Source organism: Parambassis ranga, chromosome 4 (genome assembly GCF_900634625.1).
Source record: "Parambassis ranga chromosome 4, fParRan2.1, whole genome shotgun sequence".
NCBI classification, from domain to species: Eukaryota; Metazoa; Chordata; class Actinopteri; family Ambassidae; genus Parambassis; species Parambassis ranga.
The window spans coordinates 25,056,482-25,081,041 of NC_041025.1; the positions used below are offsets into that span (position 1 = coordinate 25,056,482).

Consider the following 24,560-nt stretch of genomic DNA (forward strand, 5'->3'; position numbering starts at 1 on the left):
TCTGCTTTCATATGTCCTCAAAGTCTGCTTTCATGTGTTCTCAAAGTCTGCTTTCACGTGACCTCAAAGTCTGCTATCATGTGTCCTCATGTGTCCTCAAAGTCTGCTTTCATGTGTCCTCAAAGTCTGCTTTCATGTGTCTTCATGTGTCCTCAAAGTCTGCTTTCATGTGTCCTCAAAGTCTGCTTTCATGTGTCCTCAAAGTCTGCTTTCACGTGTCTTCACGTGTCCTCAAAGTCTGCTTTCACGTGTCCTCACGTGTCCTCAAAGTCTGCTTTCACGTGACCTCAAAGTCTGCTATCATGTGTCCTCATGTGTCCTCAAAGTCTGCTTTCATGTGTCCTCAAAGTCTGCTTTCATGTGTCTTCATGTGTCCTCAAAGTCTGCTTTCATGTGTCTTCATGTGTCCTCAAAGTCTGCTATCATGTGTCCTCAAAGTCTGCTTTCACGTGTCCTCAAAGTCTGCTTTCACGTGTCCTCAAAGTCTGCTTTCACGTGTCCTCAAAGTCTGCTTTCACGTGTCCTCAAAGTCTGCTTTCACGTGTCCTCAAAGTCTGCTTTCATGTGCCATCCTTCGAAGGGTTCATGGCGGTGTCTGGGTATCTGCTAGGGTTCGCCATCGATTCTATGCAGAAGTGTAAATCAGCCTTTAAATCACACACTCTGTTATCAAGAGGCTGCATGCGGAACCAAGATGGCGTTGTTAAAATGTCCCTAGTTTGGACAGTGAGTTTAACGAGTCATGTCTTTAGACTACAGCTGCAGGATTACCAGGGCAGGTGCAGTGTAAATCGAAGATAATCGAACTGAACCGTTGTTTTTAATCGGTGTACTGATGTGCTTTATAAATAAAGACTTTAAATAGAGTGGTGCCCATTTTTTCAGGCAAACAAATATGCTACCAAGTGTGGTGAGTGTTTGAGCATGTTATGAAAATAATAAAAGTTCCAAAAGATAAATTCAAGCTGCAAGCAGCGATGACCGGCCCTCGCAGTCCTTGTGGTCCACGGGACCAGCAGCCGCCTCCCCTGTCGTCCCATGTCCTCTCTGTCCCTGGTACCGGCAGGAGCTGTGGTCTGCAGGCCAGAAGAGGACACCAAAACACACAAAATACAGGGCCTCCGGCCAGCAGGTGGCGCAGTGACTGTAGCATCTCAGCATATCAATCTGTGCAGAGTCAGATGTTCAGCATGACTGTAAAGTTATTACTATATAATAATAATAATAATAATAATAATAATAATGATAATAATCATAATAATAATAATAATAATAATAATAATAATATAAACGCCGACTTGGAGGGGAAAGGCAGGCTGCTGCACGCCGCGCCTCTTAAATAACCCCCGGTACAGACCCACACTGTGGATATGAGGCTTATAAGGCTGTTTTCACACGTTAACAACATGACACATACAGCCGAACTCACAGCCGAACTCACAGCCGAACTCACAGCGGTACCATGAGCGGACGTGTCCTGGGCTGGCAGTGTTTTTACGGACAGGCAGCAGCACGGACAGCCCTGGAGCGGGGGGTCCTGACGGTCTGTGGAAGCTAATGAGCAGCGGTCTGTGCTGACGGGCTCCGTCACATTAAACTGTTATAAAGCGGCCGAAGTTTACTTTACAGTTTATTCATGTTGGCGTTTTAAAAGCATTTGTTTTTAATCTGCATCACCAGAGCGGGAAGCGAAGAGAGGTGAGCTGAACGCGGCTAACATGCTAACATGCTAACACAGAGCTGCACCGAAGGAGAAGATAAGATAAGAGATAAGATAAGATAAAACCTTATTAATCCCGAAGATCTGTCTGTATGTGACACAGTCAGCTGTTACTGTTGACTATCGTTACCTTTAAACCTTTTAACTCAAAATAGAAAACAACAACTTCAAGATTGTTGTTGAACACTGTGCTTAATTGTGTTTTTTGATGTTGCTGTTGTTCTGCATACTTTTGACACTTACAGCTACTTTACAGACCAAACCAGCGATGATAGGGTTAACCCTTCCTGATATGACAGCACGTGTTAAATTAGAAGTGCTGCTGCTGCTGTGTGTGACACCTGCATGTGTGTTCAGCAGAGGATTGCTGTGGTCACATCATGGAGTTGGCGTATGTTTGTGAATGGGAGAAACGCCCAAAGAGCACTCACTGTCCGTCCATCCCCCTGGTCTGCTCCTGGTCCTGCAGGAACCTGGTGGCCTTCACCACAGACCTGAAAAATGAGGACGACGACAAGGGTACATGCACACACAGCTGTAGGTTTCAGAACAGGTTCTGGGTCCGAACTGATCATGAAGTGTGTGTCTGTTTCAGACGTGAGTCACATGATCCACATCATTGACACGGAACACCCCTGGGATGTTTACTCCATCAATTCTGGACACAGTGAGGTCATTTCCTGTCTGGAGTGGGATCAGTCAGGTGAGAGACCAGGATCACATCGACGTACCGATTGTGAATGTGATGTTTGTGTTTAGTAATGTGTTGCTGCCGCTCTTATAACAGTGTGTGTGTGTGTGTGTGTGTTGAGGCTCGAGGCTGCTGTCAGCAGACGGTGATGGTCAGATCAAATGTTGGTCGATGTCGGATCACCTGGTGAACAGCTGGGAAAGCGTCCTGTCCAGCTCTCTGGATGGAGACCCGATCGTAGCGCTGAGCTGGCTGCATAATGGCATCAAACTCGCCCTGCATGTTGAGATGGTAACTCATCTGGGAGGGGGGTTATTAATATGTGTTAATGTTTAACCCCTTCATATCATGCCCTAATTATTACAACTGCTTGTTTCTCGTTGGTCCAGTCTGGGTCCACAAACTTCAGTGAGAAGTTCTCCCGGGTGCAGTTCACTCCCTCGCTGACCCTGTTTGGTGGGAAGCCGATGGAGGGCTGGTTGGCAGTGACAGTGAGTGGCTTGGTCACCGTGTCTTTGTTAAAGCCAGGGGGCGCTTTGCTGACGGCCAGTGAGAGTCTGTGCAGGCTGAGAGGGCGGGTGGCGCTGGCTGACATCGCCTTTACTGGCGGAGGGAACATCGTGGTGGCGGCTTCTGATGGCAGCAGCTCCTCGCCCGTCCAGTTCTACAAGGTCAGACCCAGGCGACAGGTTGTCATGGTGACATTAACAAAGCAATCAGACTCAGTTTTCCTGGTTGTGTTCAGGTGGTGGTGAGTGTGGTGAGTGAGAAGTGTCGCATCGACACCGAGCTCTTACCGTCCCTGTTCCTGCGCTGCACCACCGACCCCCTAAGGAGGGAGAAGTACCCGGCCGTAACCCACCTCAAGTTCCTCACCAAAGAGAACTCTGAACAGGTAACGAGCAGAACTAGCAGAACTCTGCCCAACTGTGGTTACAGAATGATCAGAACTGGACTGGACTGTCTGTTGTAGGTTTTGCTGTGTGCGTCAAACCAGACAGGCAGCATAGTGGAGTGTTGGTCGCTCAGGAAGGAGGGACTTCCTGTTAACAACATCTTTCAGCACCGATCGCCAGTCGGTAAGAAACTCGAGCTGGTTCTGCTGGGTAGGGGTGGTGACCACTTTTGACTTCCTGACCTTCCTGTATGTGCTCAGTTGGAGAGAAGCAGCCCACCATCTTGAAGTGGAGGATTCTGACCACCACCAATGACCTGGAGCGCGTGTCAGCAGTCGCTTTGCCCAAACTGCCCATCTCTATCTCTAACACTGACCTGAAGGTGGCGTCGGACACAAAGTTCTGCCCTGGTCTCGGTGAGAAGAATCCGGGAGAACTGATCCATCCTCACAAATAAATATGGAACGTAGATAATTGTGTTTCTGTAAAGAATTAAAGGGCCAGTCTGTGTGAAATCATCCAGGGCTGCTGGATGACCTCCACACTATCAATACATCTATCAATACATCTATCAATACATCTATCAATATGATGGGGACCTCCAGAGTTTTAGGTCTGTCAGCCCTTTGAAATGTCATTGATCTTTCTTAGCTTTTGGTGGATGTGTGGGGGGGCATCCGGCTGATGACGCTGGATGATGTCACGTTGATATGAACTGATGAGTCTCTACTGATGAGCCCTCTGTGAATTTTCAGGTCTTGCTCTAGCGTTTCATGACGGCAGCATTCAGATCCTGCACCGTCTGTCCCTCCACACCATGGGCGTCTTCTATGGCTCGTCCTCTTCTCAGCGGCCCGGAGATGAGTCCGCCATCAAGCGCCAGAGAACGGCAGGCCCCGCCCTCCACTTCAAGTCCCTGCAGTTCTCCTGGACCTCGTTGGCGTTAGCTGGAGTTGACAACCACGGCAAAGTGAGGGCACACACACACTGGGCGTTTTGTCATGCTCATCAGACCACTGTAAACACCTCGCGGCTGTTTTTCTCCTCAGCTCCACATGCTGCGAGTGTCGCCCTCAATGGGCCAGGTGCTGGAAATGAACACAACGCTGCGTCACCTGCTGCTCCTGCTGGAGTACTGCATGGTGACGGGCTACGACTGGTGGGACGTTCTGTTACACGTGCAGCCCAGCATGGTGCACAACCTGGTGGAGAAGCTACATGAGGAGTATATGAGGCAGAACCAAGCCCTGCAGCAGGTGACGGATCTTTGTACCTTACTGTGACTCTTCAGCTCCTTCCAGTTCTGCAGCTACTTTTCCTGGTTGTGGTGAACAGCAGCCGTAAACGTCAAAAAAAGTTTCAACACAATTTGATGGCAAAATGAAAAATAATGTAATTGTTGATTGTTTGCACAGCACTGTGTGTACATGCTGTGGAGCCTAACTAAGACCAACAAACTCAAGTCCCCTGCAGACAGAGCAGCTGTCCTCTGACTGACCTGAGGCATTAGTTTAAACATTTGTTCTGCTGCTAAATATACTTTAAGTGAAATAGTTAAAAGCAGAATAAGAACCGCTGAATGATTGTGCGGTTTAATCTTTCATTAATATCAAAACAACCATGTGCTGCCTCAGCTGAAGCAAAGCTTTGTTCCAGGTTCTATCAACGCGCATTGTGGCGGTGAAGGCGTCGCTCTGTAAACTCTCCACGGCGACGGCGGCTCGAGCATGTGACTTCCACGCCAAACTGCTGCTGATCGCCATCAGCTCCACCTTGAAGTCTCTGTTAAGACCACATGTGCTCAATACACCAGACAAGAGTCCAGGAGACCGGCTGGCAGAGATCTGCGCCAAGAACACCGACACAGGTTAGGCTGCAGGTGAGGATGAAGGGCCAGAGGGGCAAAGGACTGATCGCCATGTGTCTCCTCAGATATCGATAAGGTGATGATCAATCTGAAGACGGAGGAGTTCGTGTTGGATGGCCCCCCCCTTCAGTCCCTGCAGCAGCTCATCCAGTGGGTGGGGGACTTTGTGCTGTACCTGCTGGCCAACCTGCCCAACCAGGTGAGCGGACCACAGACAGCACAGAGGTCAGTCACATATGAACCCTGAGACGAGTCAAACGTTAAAAACACGGTGTTCAGTTTGTGCCAGACCTGGATCACATTGGGTCTGGACCCCAGGGGAGGACACGGTGGTCTCTCAGACACTGACTGGTCAGATCTTAGGCTCAGAGACAGCAGTGTCCATGTGTAGCCAGTGACCTCTGACCTCTCTGGTCCTGTCTCCCACAGGGCTCCATGGTGCGGCCAGGCTTCGGTTTCATGAGGGACGGGGCATCTCTAGGGATGCTGCGGGAGATGCTGGTGATGATCAGAATCTGGGGTCTGCTGAAGCCCGGCTGCCTGCCCACCTTCACCGCCACCTCAGACAACCAGGACAGCATGCAGCTGCTGTTCAGGCTGCTCACCAAGCTGTGGCTCTGCTGTAAGCTCGTCTCTGATCCTCATGCACCGTTGTGCTTTAACCATGAGCTAACCTGTTGTCTCCGTCCTCTCAGCGCGTGACGACGGCCCCCCCCAGGACCCTGATGAGAGTCTGATAGACGAGTGCTGCCTGCTGCCCAGTCAGATGCTGGTTCCCAGCATGGACTGGCTCCCAATGAATGACGGCGTCATTGTGAAGCTGCAGGGGAAACATCCGCTCAGGCTGCAGTTTGGAAAGGCGTCGTCGCTGCCTGGAGTCGGAGGCTCTGCCCCTCTGGAGGTCTTCAGCAGGTAAAGCCTGTCAGGGAGAAGCTGCTGATGTGGTGAGGCGCAGGTGATGAGTTGCATGTTTGTTTCCAGGAGTCCCGGCTCTCAGAAAATGGACAACCTACGCTGTATCCACATGGGAGTGTGTCCAACGGAGGAGAGCAAAGCCTGCACCAGGTCAGTCCTCAGGAACTGTCCTCTGTCTGTGACCATGTGATCAGTTACATGTGTTCAGGCACGATTAAACATATGATCAATAACCTGTGATTAATCAGGTGTGGCTGCGTAACGATGCTTCGCTCGCCTAACAAGACCAACGCCATGAAGCAGTGGGAGCAGCGCTGGATTAAGAACTGTCTGTGTGGAGGTCTGTGGAGGAAGATCCCCGCCGTCCTCACCTGAGCGTACACACACTCACACACTCACACACACACTCACACACTCACACACACACTCACACACACACACACACACACACACTCACACACACACTCACACACACACACACACTCACTCACACACACACACACACACACACACACTCACACACACACACACACTCACACACACACACACACACACACACACACACACACACACACACACACTCACACACACACACACACACACACACACTCACACACTCACTCACACTCACTCACTCACACTCACTCACTCACACACACACACACACTCACACACACACACACACACACACACACACACTCACTCACTCACACACACACACACAGACAGACAGCCACACTCACACACACCTGCTTCTGCTGTAAATAGTTTTTTTGTAATAAAACTAAGTGAACCCGGTGTTGTTTACATCGTCCAGTCATCCTGCATCAGGAGTCATGAGGTGTAGTACTACAAAGAAGAACAACGTAGGCGGGAATGAGAAACATCAGGTGGACCAGAGGGCAGATCTGTGATGAAGGCCAAGCCTTGGTCTTTCTTACTCTGTCTGCTGGCATACCTACAATATGCCTCTCGGTCCTACACGCCGGTTCAGGCCAGCTGTAGTCTTTGTGAGGACGGTTCTGGAGGCCCCCCCTCCCCTCTGCACGCTGGTTCCACAGGACGGTTAAAAAACCTCACAGAAATTCTTGCAGAAACAAATCAGTATTTTTCATCAGCGTGAGTTTAGAAAGCAGACCTGTGTCGTGATACTTCATGTTCTGGCACTGCCGCCTACTGACCACTGCTGGTACTACAGGCTCCTGTTTTCACAGTGCAGTGAGAGGACCAAAGCTCTCACAGCTGACCGCTGTCATTGATTCAATGTGCAATAATTCGGATCAATCTGAAGCTTTAATTGTTTAGGTTCTGTCTGCTGGTTCCTCCATGCAGTCACTAGGGGGCACTAAACACTTGCAACAGACCGACAATAGACATCACACACCTCCACCTCCACACACACACCGAGCAGCAGCGGATCCAGAAGAAAACAGCTGCGGGATCTGAGGCAGAACGAAGCAAAACCGGAACCGGGTCTGAAACCGAGCTGCTGAAACCCGGGACATCCAGGCAGGTGCGTGTTTGCAGTGGGTCCGGTTCTGCGGCGGGAGGGAGAACGTGACGGGAATCAGAGCAGGCGTGAGGTGAGACTGCGCGCGCGCTGCATCGTGCTGCGGCGGATCAGGCAGAGCCGCAGAGCCGTCACACTCCGCGATCCATCCGAGCTCTGATCCGGATTCTGCATGCAGCCCTGCAGCTGCACCGCTGTAACACCTGCGTGTGCGCGCGCGTGTCACTGAGATTTCTCCGTCAGGGTGGATGAACTCTGCGCTCTGATTGGTCAGCTGTTAATTGAAAGGTGAAGGTATTAGTGGTGTGTGTGTGTGCGTGTGAGTGTGTGTGAGATGCTTTGTGTCACGTGGTGAGCAGTTTGCAGCGTGATGCATCAGAATCTGGATCGACAGTCTGTGGTTTCTGTTTTGGCTCCGTCCAGGCGGAGGAGCTCAGTGTCTGTTGTCCAGCAGTGATGGACAGGGACTGGGTGCAGGAGAGCCGCTGCAGTCCTCCTCACTGTCTGAGAGTGAGGAGAATCCGGATCAGTCCTCACTCTGTCTGAGAGTGGGGACTGGATCCGAATCACCTGATCAGCTGCAGTGTGTCCCCCCTCCTGAGGAGCTGTAGCTCACAGTCACCATGGTGAGGCGTAGGTGAACCTCCATGGTGAGGCGTAGGTGAACCTCCATGGTGAGGCGTAGGTGAACCTCCATGGTGAGGCGTAGGTGAACCTCCATGGTGGAGCTGTCTCTGCCAGTCACAGAAACGTCCTCTGTTCCCGCCTGACCAGTCGCAGAGAAGTGATGCAGTTTGGTTTGCTCTGTGTAGAAACACAGCCAATCAAAACTCAGAGCAAACAGCTAAACTGTAAAAGCAGCCTGAGATGATCTGCTGGTCCAGGAGACAAGAGAGGAACCAGATGAGACCAGAGAGGAGGTGGTCCACAAGGAGGCAGGGCTGGAGTCTACACCTCCCCTGTTACTATGGGGACCCTAACAGATGTGGTGTGTGTGGGGTTTTTTTGTTTTTTTTGCAGCTTCATGAGGATGATGATGATGAGCTCCTCCTCCTCAGAGAAGATGAAGAAGAAACCCCCCAAGGACAGTCTGACTCTGCTGCCATGTTTCTACTTTGTGGAGGTGAGAATAAACAGTCACATGACTCATGGGTTCAGCAACAACCATGCACCAGTGTTACGTCACTTCCTGTTTTATTTGTTCTTTAAAATCAGCTCAAACATCAATAAATCAATGAATCAGTAAGCCAATCAAATCTCATCAGAGGAGCTGCTTCCACCGCACAGCTGCCCGTGGGTTCCCCGCTCAGATAGACGTGTTTGTTTGTTTGTTTGTTTGTTTGTTGCAGCTGCCTATCGTGGCTTCTTCTATGGTGTCCCTGTACTTCCTGGAGCTGACGGATGTGGTGCAGCCGGCTCAGGTTGGCTTCCGCTGCCACGACAGGGAGCTCAGCATGCCATACGTGGACGGCGGCGACGAGCTGATCCCTCTGCTGATGCTGCTGAGCCTCGCCTTCGCCGGGCCTGCTGCCTCAGTAATGCCATGGTTTATTATCACCTGCTAGCCAGTTTGTGTCACTCACAGAAAGCGCTGTGACCATCTGATCTGTCCATCATCTCCTGTTTATATCGGCACAGTCAACAGGACGTTTGTCCGACACCAGTCATGTGATGTTAGGCTTCAAATGTCCCCCTCTCAAGGTGCCTGTGTTTTGTGAATCAGATCATGCTGGTGGAGGGAGTGATCTACTGCCTGCAGTCCAGGCTGAAGCTCCGCAGAGCCGAAGGAAGCATCAACGCAGGAGGCTGCAGCTTCAACTCCTTCCTGAGGAGGACAGTCCGCTTCGTAGGTGCGTCTGGAGCCGAGAGACACGGCGTCTCAGTCACCTGTCTGTCCCTCCGATGACCTGTCACCTGTCTGTCCCTCTGTTGACGTGTCACCTGTCTGTCCCTCTGTCGACGTGCCACCTGTCTGTCCCTCTGTTGACGTGTCACCTGTCTGTCCCTCCGTTGACCTGTCACCTGTCTGTCCCTCTGTTGACGTGTCACCTGTCTGTCTCTCCATTGACGTGTCACCTGTCTGGCCCTCTGTCCCTCTGTTGACGTCTCTCCTGTCTGTCCCTCCGTTCACGTGTCACCTGTCTGTCTCTCCGTTGACGTGTCACCTGTCTGTCTTTCCGTTGACCTGTCACCTGTCTGTCCCTCCGTTGACCTGTCACCTGTCTGTCTCTCCGTTGACGTGTCACCTGTCTGTCCCTCCGTTGACCTGTCACCTGTCTGTCCCTCTGTCCCTCCGTTGACGTGTCACCTGTCTGTCCCTCCGTTGACCTGTCACCTGTCTGTCCCTCTGTTGATGTGTCACCTGTCTGTCCCTCTGTTGACGTGTCACCTGTCTGTCCCTCTGTCCCTCCGTTGACGTGTCACCTGTCTGTCCCTCCGTTGACCTGTCACCTGTCTGTCCCTCCGTTGACGTGTCACCTGTCTGTCCCTCCGTTGACCTGTCACCTGTCTGTCCCTCTGTTGACGTGTCACCTGTCTGTCCCTCTGTTGACGTGTCACCTGTCTGTCCCTCCGTTGACCTGTCACCTGTCTGTCCCTCTGTCCCTCCGTTGACGTGTCACCTGTCTGTCCCTCCGTTGACGTGTCACCTGTCTGTCTCTCCGTTGACGTGTCACCTGTCTGTCCCTCCGTTGACCTGTCACCTGTCTGTCCCTCCGTTGACCTGTCACCTGTCTGTCTCTCCGTTGACGTGTTGTCTCTGTCCCTGCAGGCGTGCATGTCTTCGGCCTGTGTGCGACAGCACTGCTCACTGACATCATCCAGCTGTCGACCGGGTACCACGCTCCGTTCTTCCTCACCGTCTGTAAACCCAACTACACTTTGGCCGGCGTGTCATGTCATAAAAACGCCTACATCACTAAAGATATCTGCTCTGGACATGACCAGCACGCCATCATGGCTGCCAGGTGCCCGCTCTAGTTCCTGTATGCGTTACTGTTGTTTGTCACAGCTGATTAAAATGTAGTCTTTTCTGTCCTGCAGGAAGACGTTTCCTTCCCAGCATGCCACTCTGTCGGCCTTCGCTGCAGTTTATGTCTCTGTAAGTGCACTTCTGTTGAGTTACCTTTATTCATACGTCTTTTTATCAGATGTGGCTTTACAGAAACCCAGCGGAGAAACCTTTCCTTAAACATGGTGGATTATTTTATGCTCAGCTCTGACAAACCTTGGTCCGGCCTGCTGGACGTGTTTGACGTGAGCCTCTCTGTTTCCTGTCAGATGTACTTTAACTCGACCATTTCAGACAGCACCAAGCTGCTCAAACCGGTGCTAGTGTTTGCATTCGCCATCGCAGCGGCATTGACGGGTCTGACCCAGATCACCCAGCATCGCAGCCATCCCATCGACGTGTATGTGGGCTTCCTCATCGGAGCCTTCATCGCCGCTTATCTGGTAAGGCCCGCTGTCACAAACCAGTCACATAAGGTGCAAATGTGTGAATCAGAACACAGGGGCTGGTGTGATTGTTCTTAACTGGCGCCATGCCGGGTTTTTAAACTCTTTTCCTGAGCTAATCTGTGTTTGGCTGTTTGATTTAGGATTTCACTGCAGATTAAACAGACCTGCTGTTGTCATGGACATCCTTTTGTGTTGCTGTTGTCATGGCAACTGTATCCCCAATGAAACAGGAACTTTGCAGCTGGGAGTCAGTGGAGGAGTCGGATCTTTGTTGAAATACCATGATTAGCTCAGGAGCTGAACAGCGTTCAGAAACGGGTCAGGATGACAGTACTGACAGGGTGTCGAGCTATTGTTCCTTTTCATGTTCCGTTTCCTGATGTTTGTGTCTTTGTTCAGAGGGGAAAACTTGTATTTATTTCTCCTCCTTCAGGCGCTTCACGCTGTTGCCAACTTCAGGTCCTCTGATGATGTTGCTCCAGTCGCACCTCCCCTGCCCCCTAAGGAGGATCCTCTTCGAGCATTGACGGAGCGTGGACACGACTCCGTCTACAACAAAGGCCCCGCTTCCGCCTCAGAGAGTAATGATGAGATAGCTTCAGCTCCAGCCAACATCAACAGGCTAGAGGGCCTAGGGCCCCTGCAGAGGGAGAAAGGCTCCATGGGAAGTCTGAAAAGGGCAAGCGTGGATGTAGAGCTGCTGGCCCCTCGGAGCCCCATGGGGAAGGAGACCATGCTGACCTTCAGTAACAGCCTTCCGAGGGCTAGCATGAATATTAATGGGGTGCTGGGGACCAATGATGGATATGAGGATCCAGTGCAGCCAGTACAACCGGTACAACCATCGCAGCCAGTGCAGCGGCGCCTGAAGGCCGTGCAGGTTCCCATGGATCCCATGCGCTCACAGCAACTGGTGTCAGAGTGGAAGCAAAGGTCAATGGAGATGCGTGGCTTGAGCGTCCAGGACGAGGGACCGCGCAAAGCCAGCCAGGACGGGTCTGAACTGGCCTCTGTGGGTACTGACGATGGAGGGACTCAGGTCTCTGTCCCCCAGCTTGCAGCACAGTCTGTGAGGGCAAACGCTAGTCGCAATCCCACCCCGCCTCCAGGGGGTGCCAAAGCTGTGGTGACTCCCAGGCCACCGCAGATTCCTGAAGCTGGACCCCCGCCTGTGTCCCCAAAAAGCGCCCTGACCCGGGCCAAGTGGCTTGCCATTCGGGAGAAGACGAGTGGGGAGTCGTCCCGTGGTACTGCCAACCAGCCAAGGCTCATGCAAGTCATCGCTATGTCAAAGCAGCAGGGCCTCCTGCCCTCCTCCTCCTCAGGGGAGAAGTCCTCTGAAACCACTTCCAGCTGTTCCGGCACATCCTCCACAGCCAACTCCCCGCACCATCACTCCCCCTCAGAGCAGCAGAGGGAAGGGTCGGGTATCATCACAGTAGAAGCCCATGCCCCCCATCACCCGGTTGTCCAAGCTCCTCTGCCTCCTCAGGCTCTTCCTCTTGCGGGTAATGGTACTTCATGGGAATGGGCAGGTGTACCCACCAATGGGTCTGATCGACGAGACTCCTACGACCTCAACAAATTAAACCGAGGTGACTCAGGTGCCCGCAACAGCAGCTTCCATCCTCGCCAATCTGCCTCGCCCTGTGCTGCTGTTGACTCATGCTCAGCCTCTCCCCTACCTCAGACACAGGTGGAGATGTCCGTGGACGCTCAGCGCAGGGAGATGGCCATGCGACGCAAGACAGCACTAGTTTTGATGGATCGAGAGATTCGTCACCAGACTGAACAGGAGAACTATTATAAAAGCCTGCAGGGACGGAGGTTCAAAGATTAGTGTCTTACCTACAAAGTAAAAGCCTTATTCAGACCCTGGTCATTACAGCACAGCAGCAGGACAGCAGGAGGACTATGCATTTATTCAGCCTAGTGCAACGACCTTCATAAACTGGTTTCACCTAGGAGTGTGGTTTGATGCCGATCGGCTCAACCCACTAGATTTTCCTTTACAGTTGTTCCCACCACTGTCAGTATTTCCTAATCTTAATCCCACCACATAATAATGATAATAACCATCATAAGACTTCACACGGTCTGAGGAACCGTACATTTAAAGGACATTCATGGTTAAAGGTGAATTCTGGGGTCCTCACTATAACATCCAGTTATGACCCATCCGTACCTGAGCCACAAATCAACCAAATACGCTGTTTCCTGGTGTGGACAGGATGTTCTGAGGGGGCCACTTGTCTGTTTGGTTCCCTTGTGGCTCCAAGCATTTCTCTGTAAATGTGGAATTAGTTAAAACAGGTATATAATCTTCGGGGATGAGCAGTGAACCAGGACAGACAGACAAGTTCCTCCTGCCATATAATGTCCATCCTAACTGAAGAGATGATGTCCACAGCAGAGCCTTTGGGAAGACATCTGGACAGTCTTCATGGCCACTCATTCACTAAATAACCTGAAGAGCACAGAGGTGACTTTAAAGATTCACAGTAGAAGCACAAACGTGCAGCAGAACCTGAACCCTGCACCAGAACTGCTCAGTAAAGATCCGTGGCATGGCAGCCATGTTGGTGGTCTCACACTGATTGTACATTACCTGGATGAGTGTGTTTCTCTGTTGTGACGGCTTGGTTGCTGTTGTGATTCTCTGCATGTTTGTGTGCTCTCTGATTGGCTGAGGCTGAGTGTTCTTGTATAAGAATGTGTGTATTTATTACAGGTGACCACTAGAGATTAATATTTATACAGATACGTTTCTAAACTTCAGAGTGGAAAGAGAAACGGGCCGGTCGGTTTCAGAGCTCAAACTCTGCGGATGTTTTTGAAGTTTATGAAGGAATCATTTTGTTGGGATCAGTGTAACAAATGACTTTAATGTTCAATGGTTACAGTTGTAAAAAGCAGCAACATGTGCTCCTCTGCTCATCTGTGGCTGTTCATGGCTCAGATAAGTCCTGACAGCTCACAGGAAGCCATCAGAGGGCCGGTCTGTAAATATGAAGTTCTGAGGAGGCATTAAAGGTCCGTCCTTGCTGTTGATGTGTCCATGTGTTGTTGCATGTGATCACACAGCCATCCTGAATCAGCATTTCCATTTGAATGTAAAACCATGAAGAGCCATGTGAATCTGTATATGCTGTAAGAAAAAAGCTGCAAACTGGATGCTGCATGCCGTGTGACTGTCAGGGTCAAAGTGCAACATTAAAGCTGTTTCAAGTGACTTCAGGTGTCTGTATGTAAACATCCACCGTGATGCAGTAAAAGATGCTGATGAATCGGATCAGTTGTTGAGTTCCTCTCTGTTGTCACACCTAAAACACGCCTTTCTAACAGGACCGGTCCAAATGCTCGTGGATCAGCCGCATCAGCTGACTGTGAAGTTCAGAACAAAACTGTTTAAAAACCACCTCACAGTTTGCTCATCGTTTTAATCTCCTGGAGTTTTGGTCTCACAGGAAATCTGCTTAAAACAACCAATTATAGAGATTAAAGACTTGTGAGACCTGCCAGGTCCAGAGCCTACCCGCCAGGCTCTGGAGCATTAATAACAGTACATTTTTACTGGACTAGTTCACAAAGCTGGACCTTAGATCTGCTGTTAGTATGTCTGAGGTCAATCTGAATACAGAATGATGGGGGGGGGGGGGGCACCTGACTGATGCGGCTCCAATGTTTGGTAATCAGAGTGATCACATGACCTGTGGTCAGCTCAAACATGATATTCATACATGTTTGTACTTCTGTCTTTGTGGGGACTTAATAAACATCCTACACACACACACACACACACACACCACTCCATGTCCTGTACCTTCGGGCTCATTATTCAGTTTCCATGGGAACAGTGATGGTGGCTGATGTTGAGATAAGACCTACAACACACCGTTTTCTTCCACCCACTCAACCTTGTGCATGCATGCCCACACACATACACACAAACACACACAAACACACACAAACATACACAGGTTTATTCTTCTGGTTGTTTATGTTTACAAACATCATCAGTGTTATGAATATAATATTCATAATTATACTAATAAGAAGAAGAGGAAGAGGAAGAAGCAGGAAATGGAAACTGAAACTCGCCCCCTGGCGGCCTCTACACCATCAAACGTGTAAAGGACCAAACCAGAAAACTGTGCACCTGGTCCTCACAAATACAGGCAGACCAGCGCTAACACACCGCTTCCGTCTTCTTCTTTATTTCCTGGTGGCGATTCAGCAGCCAGGGTGTTGCCATGGCAACAGCAAACAGGAATATGTGTGTGGGTGGCAATCATTGGAACAGCCTGGCACACACAAGTTTTACATTTCGGAGAAATAACAACCACCCAGACTGACCGACAGCGCCCCCTACCGTGTGAACCACTGCACATACACAAATAATACTGGTAAACGTGGGTTTTGGGATGTCTCAGGTTTTTGTACGTTAGACCCGATTTAAAGCAGCACCTCACTGAGAATGAAGGAGGTTCCTCAGTTTGTAGGAGAGTTCGGTCATTGTGTGCTCCTATCGATTGATTCCTTGTGCCTGTGATCTGTCACAATGAACACTAACACGTGAGATGATGCAGGATGTATAAAAGTTTGATGAGCCACAAACATGTTTGAGTGAAATGTGAAACACAGTAAGATCCTCGGCGCTAAGGAAGCGTTGTTGTGGTGCCTGGCAGACAGCACCCAGGGAGCCGCCGCAAGTCGCTGTAGGACCCGTATTTCCGGTCTGGGTCAGTCTGATAACAGCAGCCGTCAGACTGCCTGTGGCTGCTGTTAGCCGCTGTTAGCCGCTGTTAGCTGCTGTAGGCTCACCAGAAGCTCGGAGTTTATTTGAAGAGCCACGCTGAGTTGTTCCCTTCTGTATCTGTCGGGAGGAGTGGTAATGTCCGCTCTCGGTCTGGGGCCTGCTTGGTAACGTTAACACAGTGATTTACCAGCTTTACTCGCTCGCTTCTGCATCGTTATTTTCCTATGCGCGGCGAGCGAGCTAACCCTGCTAACGGCTAGGCTGTGGCGTTTCAGAGTCTGCTGGTTTCTTCCAGAGGAGACTCCGCGGACAGTGGCATGGAATCACGGCTGCGAAATCAATAACAGGTGAGCCCAGTACACCGAATCGTAAGCTAACGTTGTTGGTTGTTAGCTGCAGAACAACAGGGCCCAAACATACCTGAGCATTGATCAGCACCGATCAATAATCCAAATCTACTAGATGCTACTGATCAACACATAACACATAACCGTGGTCCACTCACTGTAAGTATCTATGGCCGTGACCTCCTGGTGGTTCTGAGGAACCCCGATGCACGATGACGTCAGAAAGAAGGGGCCATTCTTCAGTTTCCGTTAAACGGCAAAAAAACTGCATCATGACGTCACCATCGGTCTTTTTGGGTTTCTGCTCAACAGCAGCAAGTTGTCTCCACACCTGGAAACAACAAAACACACCAAGAAACGGTAAGCTGCTCCGATTGGACCTGCTGACGTCACGGCGGTGGTCATGGTGGTCAGGTGGAGTCCAAACCTAAAGTGGCCTGCTGTGGGCTGGTGGTCATACGTGTCTGCACCTTAAACCATGAGCACAATGCATGTTGAGAGGCAGAGATGTGACACAGACTCACACTGACTTCCTGCTGCGCAGACATTCATAAAACATCCAGGGAAGCATAAACACCGCACATACACAAACATAGAAATAAGGAAAAACTGGTGCAACGAGTGGAGCTCGGGTACGAGAAGTATGATGTTTAAATGTCTGGGTGCTAAGGCTCCAGAGGCAACGTGAGACTGTAGACGGTGGATGAACTAACCAGTTTGCTGCTCTGTGTCAGTTCCAGGTGTGTGAAGAACTGTGGGCAGACACCTTTATTGTCTGATCCTGGGTCAGTGATCGACCCGCTCTCTGAGGGCGCTGATGGCGGCCATGTTGACCTAGAGTAAGTGCAGAGTGGTGAGTTTGTGCAGCGTGAGCCGAATCCTTTAGAGTCCGACACCATGTCTGAGAACCAGGCCAACAACAACAACGTCCCTCTAAACAACAACAACAACATGGGACCCAACAGGATGCGGAACCCCAACATCAACCAGAACCCGCTCATCAATGTCCGAGACCGGCTCTTCCATGCCCTCTTCTTCAAGATGGCCGTCACATATGCACGGCTCTTCCCCCCGTCCTTCAGGAGGGTCTTTGAGTTCTTTGTCCTGCTCAAGGTGAGCAAATCTGCCCCACAGCAGGTCAACACTGTGAGAGTCTGAGGGGTCCTGCAAAACATTAGATTAAGATTAAGAAACCTTTATTAGTCCCACAATGGGGAAACTGCATTTTTGCAACGGCATACAGACAGCAAGGGATAAGTTAAGACAAAGATATATACATTATAAAATAGTCTATTTTGTAATGTATATATCTTGGTAGTCTACCATGGACTCCAAATACTCAGAGAAAGAACTGACTCATGAAAATGGGTTAATAACCGTTTACTGACTTTGGCGCATGTTCAGACCTGTGTGCCATGTCAAAAGGTTGAACACTAGTTTAAACACAGTAACAAGGCAACAACATCCGAAAGTATGTACTCATAAACAGTGATGAAAGTAATCTGATTACAGTCTGAAGGATTACAGTTGAATTGTGTCTGGAATGAAGCCAGAAAACAGGGGGAGGGCTCGGAGCAGATAGAAAGCATGAGAACGGGTAACAGACGCTGTCTTAGAGAAGACTGGAGTCTGCCTCTGACGCAGCAGACCCTGGTCCTGAGATAGAGAGGCTGCTGAAGCACATCTTTGGAAAACTGAAAACACAGTGTGCTCAGAAGCATGCCAACAGAGTGTTTGTGCAAGTCAAGCAAGTGTTTCCAATCTGTGGCCGTAAGCATTGAAATGACAGGATGTGAAAGAGGTGTGAAGTCCAGAGTTTGTGTTGCTCCATCAGATTAACAGCAGTCACACCTTTAAGCTTTTCTCAGCAAAGGCTGTGAGGTAATATTCTGCTGAGTCATAGTGCAGACAAGTGTGGCTGTGCTCCATCTCTGCTTCTGGTCTCCTGATGCAGGCTGCATGTTAGTCAGAGTTCCCCGTTAAACTTGTGAATTTGTGCAAACAGACGTAGCAGGTGCAGAGTGCCGTCCTCTTTCAGGACTGTGGTTTATGTGCTGTTGGAGAAGCACCACTTCAGCTGAAGTCAGGATTTCTGTTTAGGCTATGAGATCAGGTGATACCAGCTCTAAAAAAACACGTTTTAATTATAATCATTGTTTCTTAATGCCACAAGGTGGGGCTAAGTAACCTGTACACACCTACATGCAGTGTTGCAGGAAAGTAACCGTGAGTCTGATGATGGCTTATAGATCTACAGCACACCACCTGGCTAATATCAGTATGCCCACCTCCTCCTGCTCAGGCACTCTTCGTCCTCTTCATTCTCGCCTACATCCACATCGCCTTCTCTCGCTCACCCATCAACTGTCTGGAGGTGGTGAGGGAGCGCTGGCCTCGTGATGGCATCTTGCGGGTGGAAATTCAGAGGAACTCCAGCCGCGCTCCGGTCTTCCTGCAGCACTATGACTCTGCTGGTCTGCAGGAGGAGCTGGAAGCAGAGGGGGACAAAGGAGCAGGGGTGGTACCAGGGCTCAGCTTGGCAGCAATGCAAGAGGAGGAGGAAGAAGAGGAGGAGATGACTCTGGAGATGTTTGACAACAGCTCGGTACAGGTAAATGGAAGGAACATCCCTCGCCTGTCCTCACCCACCTGTCCTTACCAGTCTGTATTTGTTGGATGCCCTCTGCTGCAGTTTGAGCTGGATATTGAGCCTCGCCTAAAGCCGTCTCTGATTGGAGGAGGTGCTGGCGGAGTGAATGAGAGCCAGGATGTGTCTTTCAGCCAGACCACTAAAGGTATGCAGCCACTGAAGGACTCAGTGTCTGAGCTGGAGATGATGACCAGAGCAGGTAAACCCTTCTTTACCTCCTCTGACTCTACCTCCTACTCCTCTTCCCACCCTTCTTTTCCAACACCTCATCCTTAACCTTCACCTCAGACTTCTCACCGGTCACCTTCACCTCCTGTAACTCCTGCTCCTCCTCCAGAACCACGCTTGTTGTGAAATAACTGTGAACACTTTCTGTAATTTTAGTGCTTGTTTGTTTCAGTGTGGCCTCAGGAGGAGTATATTGTGGAATATTCTCTAGAGTACGGCTTCCTGCGTCTGTCTCAAAACACCAGGCAAAGACTCAACATCCCTGTTATGGTCGTCACTCTGGGTCAGAACCACAAACACCATGTCACATGACTTCGCTGTGAAGGACCTGATGGAGCTCAAACATGTCCGTCTCTCTGTCTCTGCATGTAGACCCAATGAAGGATGAGTGCTTTGGAGATGGCTTCAGTCGCTTCTTGCTCGATGAGTTTTTGGGCTATGATGACATCCTCATGTCCAGCGTGAAGGCGCTCGCTGAGAACGAGGAGAACAAAGGTAGAGAGAAGGAGAGAGAGCAGAGAAATATAAGAGCAGGGGTGTCCAAACCTTTTTGGGGGAGGGCCAGATTTGATAATGTGAAAGTGTCTGTGGTCTCAGATGACGTATTTTAAACAACAAAAGAACAGAAAACCACTTGTTAGCATTCAGATGAACAGATCAGAACAGGCAAGTTATTGGCTCCACTGTGAAGGTGAGATCTGAACATATGTGGCAGGTCTGGTTTAGGAGCAGCAGCAGACAGTAAAATGTCAGGTGGACCAGGTGGAGTCATTTAGTGCTGCTCTTGAGCTTGTTCAATTGTCTTGTTCAATTTAATGTCATGTTTGCAGTGCATGCGTACGAGACGTAATGACGTAATGACGTGCCGTACGACAGATGCGTACTGACTTACAGAGTCTTTTTGAGAGAAGTGCTGCGTCTCGCACATTGTACAGCTGACAGTTTAACAAGCGAAGACGGACCGCTCGCACCAGTAACACATCGGTGTAGACAGCGAGCTGACGATGTCTGCGGAGAACGTCATGCAAACTCTACACAAACTATACAGGAAATTCTTTAAAAACAAGAACTGCCTGTAGATTTTGTATAATTTATTCTGGACAGCCAAAAATAACACATTTTAAGATGGAAGCCTGGGGCCATAGACAACCTGCTGTAGTTTGGACACCCCTGGTTTAAAGTGTTGGTATGAATGCTAGCTTTTTAGCTAAGGCTTGACCTGGTGGTCCGGTGGGATTTCTCTGTGGTTCTGTGCAGGGTTTCTGAGAAATGTGGTGTCAGGAGAACATTACCGCTTTGTCAGCATGTGGATGGCAAGGACCTCGTACCTGGCAGCCTTCGTCATCATGGTCATATTTGTAAGTAAACCAGTCGAATTCAGCCCTGTTGTCCTTTAGTGCTCAGGTTTTGGAATGTTAAAGCTTTGGTTTCCTTGTTTTCAGACCCTGTCGGTGTCCATGCTGCTCAGATACTCCCACCACCAGATCTTTGTCTTCATAGGTCAGTTTCTTTGCATACAGGTTTAACACACCTCACTCACTAATTCTTGAGAGATTCCTCACTGGCTCCTGTACCACACTGCTGCACTCAGACAGAGGAGGCTTTCTACTGTGGCCCTGTAGAAGTTTGTCAGGAGCTGAGGGGAGAGTCCAGTCCTCTGAGCTTCCTGAGGAAGGAGAGCCTTTGTTGGGCCTTCTTCACCAGGTGGGACGTGTGCAGGGACCAAGACAGGTCAGCTGTGAGGTGGATGCCCAGGAACTTGATGTTGTCCACCCGCTCCACCTCCTCCCCATGAATGAGGAGAGGGATGTGCTCCATCCTCCTGGATGTGAAGTCCACAATTATGTCCTTGATGCTATTGTTCAGGACCAGGTTATTCTGAACACCATCCTGTCAGGTGCTGGATCCCCTCTCTGTAGTGAGTCTCATCATTGTTTGATATGAGACGGTCTGCGGTGTGCCTGTGCTCAGGATCAGTGTGGATGAAGTCCCCAATTCTCACCACTTGAGGCCTGTTGGTGAGAAAGTCCTTGATCCAGAAGCACAGAGAGCCAGGCAGTCCCAGGTTGTGGAGGAAGTGTCCACTGGTCACAGTATTGAACTCTGAATTGAAGTCCACAAAGTCCACTGGTTCTCCCTGTAGGCGAACTGATCTCCCACTGTCCAGAGTAGCACAGATGACGTCCTTGATGATGATCCTCTGAAGTCATTGAGGCTCGTGACAGCTGATTTTGAAGCGAGCTGTAGGAACAGGTTGAAAATGTCCAGAAAAACACCAGCTTATGCACACACAGTTTCAGAATCCACCCTGACACCTTATCTGGTCCTGCAGCTTTGTTAGTGTTGATCCTCGTTAGGGTGGAGCTCACCTGGTGATGCTGCAGAACCAGAGGCTGGGGCTGCTCCTCCAGCAGTGGGAGATGAACAGTGTCTCTGCTGCCAGGTGTGTCCAAGCGTGCAAAGGTGTTTAAGGTGTCAGGCAGAGTGGGGTCATGGCTGATCTGCTGGTTGCCGTTCCTGTAGTCCGTTGTAGTTCTGATGCCTCTCCACATTTCCCGTGGGTTGTTGTCAGCGAGGTGCTCCTCAATGCGCTGTCTGTACCGGTGTTTGGCCTGCTGGATGCCCTTCCTCAGTTCTGCCCGGGCCCTGCTGTAGGCCGGTCTGTCACCTGTCCTGTAGGCTGCATCCCGAGCTTTGAGCAGAGGTCGCACTGTGCTGTCCCACCATGGTTTCTGGTTTGGAAACACCTTGATGGACTTTCTGGGTAGAACAGCATCAGTGCAGAACTGCACGTAGTCCAGGACGGAGGATGCGTAGGTCTCCAGGTCTGAGCCATCTTTAAACACTCCCCAGTCAGTGAGTTCAAAACAGTCCTGTAGTGCTGAGGAAGCCTCCTCAGTCCATACCTGAACTGCTTTGGTGGTTGATCAGGGGTTTATATGCTGGAGCTCCACAGAGATGTGATCTGACATACCCAGGTGAGGAGCTGCAGCCTTGTATGCTCCTGGATGCTGCAGTTAACTTGATCCAGTATGTTGCTGTCTCTGGTGGGGAAGTGTACTGCACTGCTTTGGGTTCCACATGATTGAAGTCTCCAGTCATGATCACAGCTGCCTCTGCCATCTGCCTGCTGATCATACAGTAGAGCTCCTCTAGCGCTAGCTTAGCATTAGCCAGTGGTAAAATGTACTCAGCTATGATCAGAATGATCAGTTTTGAGATGTAAACAGATGTTAGTGTTTCAGTCTGCTCCTGCTGGAGTAGCTTGATCTCTCTGTGTCTGGTCTCTGCTCCCCCCAGTGGATCTTCTTCAGATGTTGGAGATGAACATGACCATTGCCTTCCCAGCAGCCCCTCTGCTCACTGTCATCCTGGCCCTTGTGGGTAAGTTCACATCCTGAAAACATAGATATATTAATCTTCAGTTCTTTTTTACGCCTGTCAGCAGGTTTTGCACGACTCTGTGAAGCCGCTAGTTAAACTGTGCTGATCTGGGTGTCTCTGTTTTTTTAGGCATGGAGGCCATCATGTCAGAATTCTTCAATGACACAACAACAGCCTTCTACATCATCCTCATTGTGTGGCTGGCCGATCAGTATGATGCCATCTGTTGCCACACCAACACTAGCAAACGCCACTGGCTGAGGTAAGTCAGCAGACCCACTGCTAGGAATGCTAATGTGAAGCTAACATCTGATAAGAGTGGCCTGTGCTCACAGACAGAATATAAGCAGTCTGTGTTCACACAGTAACAGACTGTGTGTGTGGATCTCAGTCTGTGCTGCGTCTGTCTCTTCCCGTTTCTTTTGGGGGTCATGGAGTCTGGATCCAGCTCTCCTCTGTCCATGTGTGGACCAAAGCTGTCCTGTCAAATGTTTGTGGACGCTGCAGACAGACTCCAGCAGCTGTCCCTGCCTGGACCAAGTTGTTCTGTATGTCTGACTGAAAACTGGTTTGTGCTTCAGGTTCTTCTATTTGTACCACTTTGCCTTCTACGCGTACCACTACCGCTTCAACGGTCAGTACAGCAGCCTGGCCCTCGTCACTTCCTGGCTCTTCATCCAGGTCAGGACATCTTTCATATCTTTACACCACAGTGAAGCTTTATACTCTACTAATTTATTATGATGACCCTTCTTCTTCCTCTGTAGCACTCTATGATCTACTTCTTTCACCACTACGAGCTTCCTGCCATCCTGCAGCAGATCAGAATCCAGGAGATGCTCCTGCAGAATCAGCAAGCGGGTCAGAATCAGACGGCTTTGCAGGACAACCTCAACAACAACAGTGCTGCTGCAGCTGCTGCTGCTGCTGCTGAACCCGCCAACACCAACCAAACAGGGCCAACCCCTGCCACCCAGCCAGGGTCTCAGCCTGATCCCCAACCATCCTCCCCTCTGGCAGCAGCAGCAGCAGGAGGAGACGTGCGGTCAGAGTTGAACTGGGTCGCTCAGACTGCCGCCATCATCACTGAAGCTCTGTCCTCCTCTGTTGAATCAGGAGGCAGAGGCGCAGCTGAAGGCCAAGGGTCAGCAGAAGCAGAGATCAGTGTGGTTGCCGAGTTTTGGATGGGAGGCGCGGCAGAAAGAGGAGGTGCAGCAGGAGCAGAAGGAGGAACAGCAGGAAGAGGAGCAGGTGAAGCAGCAGGAGGAACAGCAGGAAGAGGAGCAGGTGAAGATCCAAACATTGTTTCTGTAGAAATGAAACACCCTTCGCCTGGAGGAGCCAGTCCTCCAACTGAAGGGCTGCACGTGGTGGGAGCTGAGCCCTCACAGGCCACTCCCCCAGGGTCGGGGCCTTCACAGACAGGGTCGTTGGAGGTGGACCCCCAACAGACAGACTGTGCCCCCCCACAGAGTCCAGGTACAGACTGGGACTGCAGAGCAGCAGAGCCGCAGAGCTCGTCACAGACACCATCCTGAAAGTCCAGGTGTGGTGCTGCTGACATCATCTCACCTGTCTGACACTGTGCCTCAGTCTGTTAGCTGATCGGCTGATTGGTCAGTCACCTTTTATTTCAGATTTTAACCTAATATTCGATTCGTTTGTTCAGTGTTTCCAGCCTGAGGGTGGAGAGCCCAGCAGAGGCTGCCACATATGGCATCAAGAGAAAATTAAAGAAGCACATTTCTGCACAGTTTCTATTTTTCCTTTGTGTTTGTGAATTAAATACGAGTTCAAAACCACCTGAGAGGTCAGACTGGTTAAACACAGACTCTCTGGAAACTGAAGGTAATTCCTTCACACAGATGCTGCACATCAGCCCAAAGACCAGCTGGAACAACCAGCGTGGAGCTTTTCATGAATCATTCTCCACACGTCTGGTCATATTTCTGCTAGTCGATGACTTTATTGATTTGTTGTCTGTGACATTTGTTAATGAATCTACCATTTAAAACAGTTTTGTTTAATACATGCAGAATTCAGGGTGGAGATGACTTCAGCTCAGTCACTCAGCTGATCTGTGTTCTGTCAGAAATTTGGTCCTGCCTCGGTGACACACTCATGTGGATGTGTG

The 24,560-nt window shown here is 50.2% G+C and overlaps 3 protein-coding genes across 8 annotated transcripts; all 3 read left to right on the plus strand.

Annotated features, from left to right (window-relative positions):
- The first annotated feature begins 1,373 nt into the window (after window positions 1–1,373).
- On the plus strand, window positions 1,374–6,581 carry med16 (mediator complex subunit 16). 2 transcript variants are annotated; one of them, XM_028404792.1, is made up of 16 exons: window positions 1,374–1,698; window positions 2,078–2,239; window positions 2,316–2,423; window positions 2,533–2,702; window positions 2,801–3,082; window positions 3,157–3,306; window positions 3,385–3,490; window positions 3,568–3,723; window positions 4,063–4,277; window positions 4,357–4,563; window positions 4,964–5,174; window positions 5,240–5,373; window positions 5,604–5,796; window positions 5,870–6,086; window positions 6,156–6,239; window positions 6,338–6,581. In XM_028404792.1, exons 2-16 carry the CDS (start codon window positions 2,101–2,103, stop codon window positions 6,462–6,464), a joined length of 2,499 nt encoding a protein of 832 aa, XP_028260593.1. In that variant the 5' UTR covers window positions 1,374–1,698; window positions 2,078–2,100; the 3' UTR covers window positions 6,465–6,581. The 2 variants fall into 2 exon arrangements, with proteins under 2 accessions (XP_028260593.1, XP_028260592.1); XM_028404791.1 differs by having other exon boundaries at window positions 1,375–1,698; window positions 2,081–2,239.
- A 1,215-nt stretch (window positions 6,582–7,796) lies between these two features.
- plppr3b (phospholipid phosphatase related 3b) lies at window positions 7,797–14,078 on the plus strand. The gene is made up of 8 exons (XM_028404029.1): window positions 7,797–7,887; window positions 8,620–8,722; window positions 8,949–9,134; window positions 9,323–9,449; window positions 10,370–10,565; window positions 10,642–10,699; window positions 10,879–11,052; window positions 11,492–14,078. Exons 2-8 carry the CDS (start codon window positions 8,624–8,626, stop codon window positions 12,896–12,898), a joined length of 2,247 nt encoding a protein of 748 aa, XP_028259830.1. The 5' UTR covers window positions 7,797–7,887; window positions 8,620–8,623; the 3' UTR covers window positions 12,899–14,078.
- A 1,708-nt stretch (window positions 14,079–15,786) lies between these two features.
- Window positions 15,787–24,228, plus strand: tmem259 (transmembrane protein 259). 5 transcript variants are annotated; one of them, XM_028403789.1, is made up of 13 exons: window positions 15,787–15,981; window positions 16,093–16,164; window positions 16,899–17,277; window positions 18,467–18,775; window positions 18,857–19,013; window positions 19,215–19,325; window positions 19,415–19,537; window positions 20,300–20,400; window positions 20,485–20,542; window positions 22,343–22,426; window positions 22,556–22,688; window positions 23,008–23,107; window positions 23,194–24,228. In XM_028403789.1, the coding sequence occupies exons 3-13, from the start codon at window positions 17,062–17,064 to the stop codon at window positions 23,962–23,964; spliced, it is 2,163 nt and encodes a 720-aa protein (XP_028259590.1). In that variant the 5' UTR covers window positions 15,787–15,981; window positions 16,093–16,164; window positions 16,899–17,061; the 3' UTR covers window positions 23,965–24,228. The 5 variants fall into 5 exon arrangements, with proteins under 5 accessions (XP_028259590.1, XP_028259591.1, XP_028259592.1 ...); XM_028403790.1 differs by having other exon boundaries at window positions 16,905–17,277; XM_028403791.1 differs by having other exon boundaries at window positions 16,113–16,164.
- The last annotated feature ends 332 nt before the right edge of the window (window positions 24,229–24,560 follow it).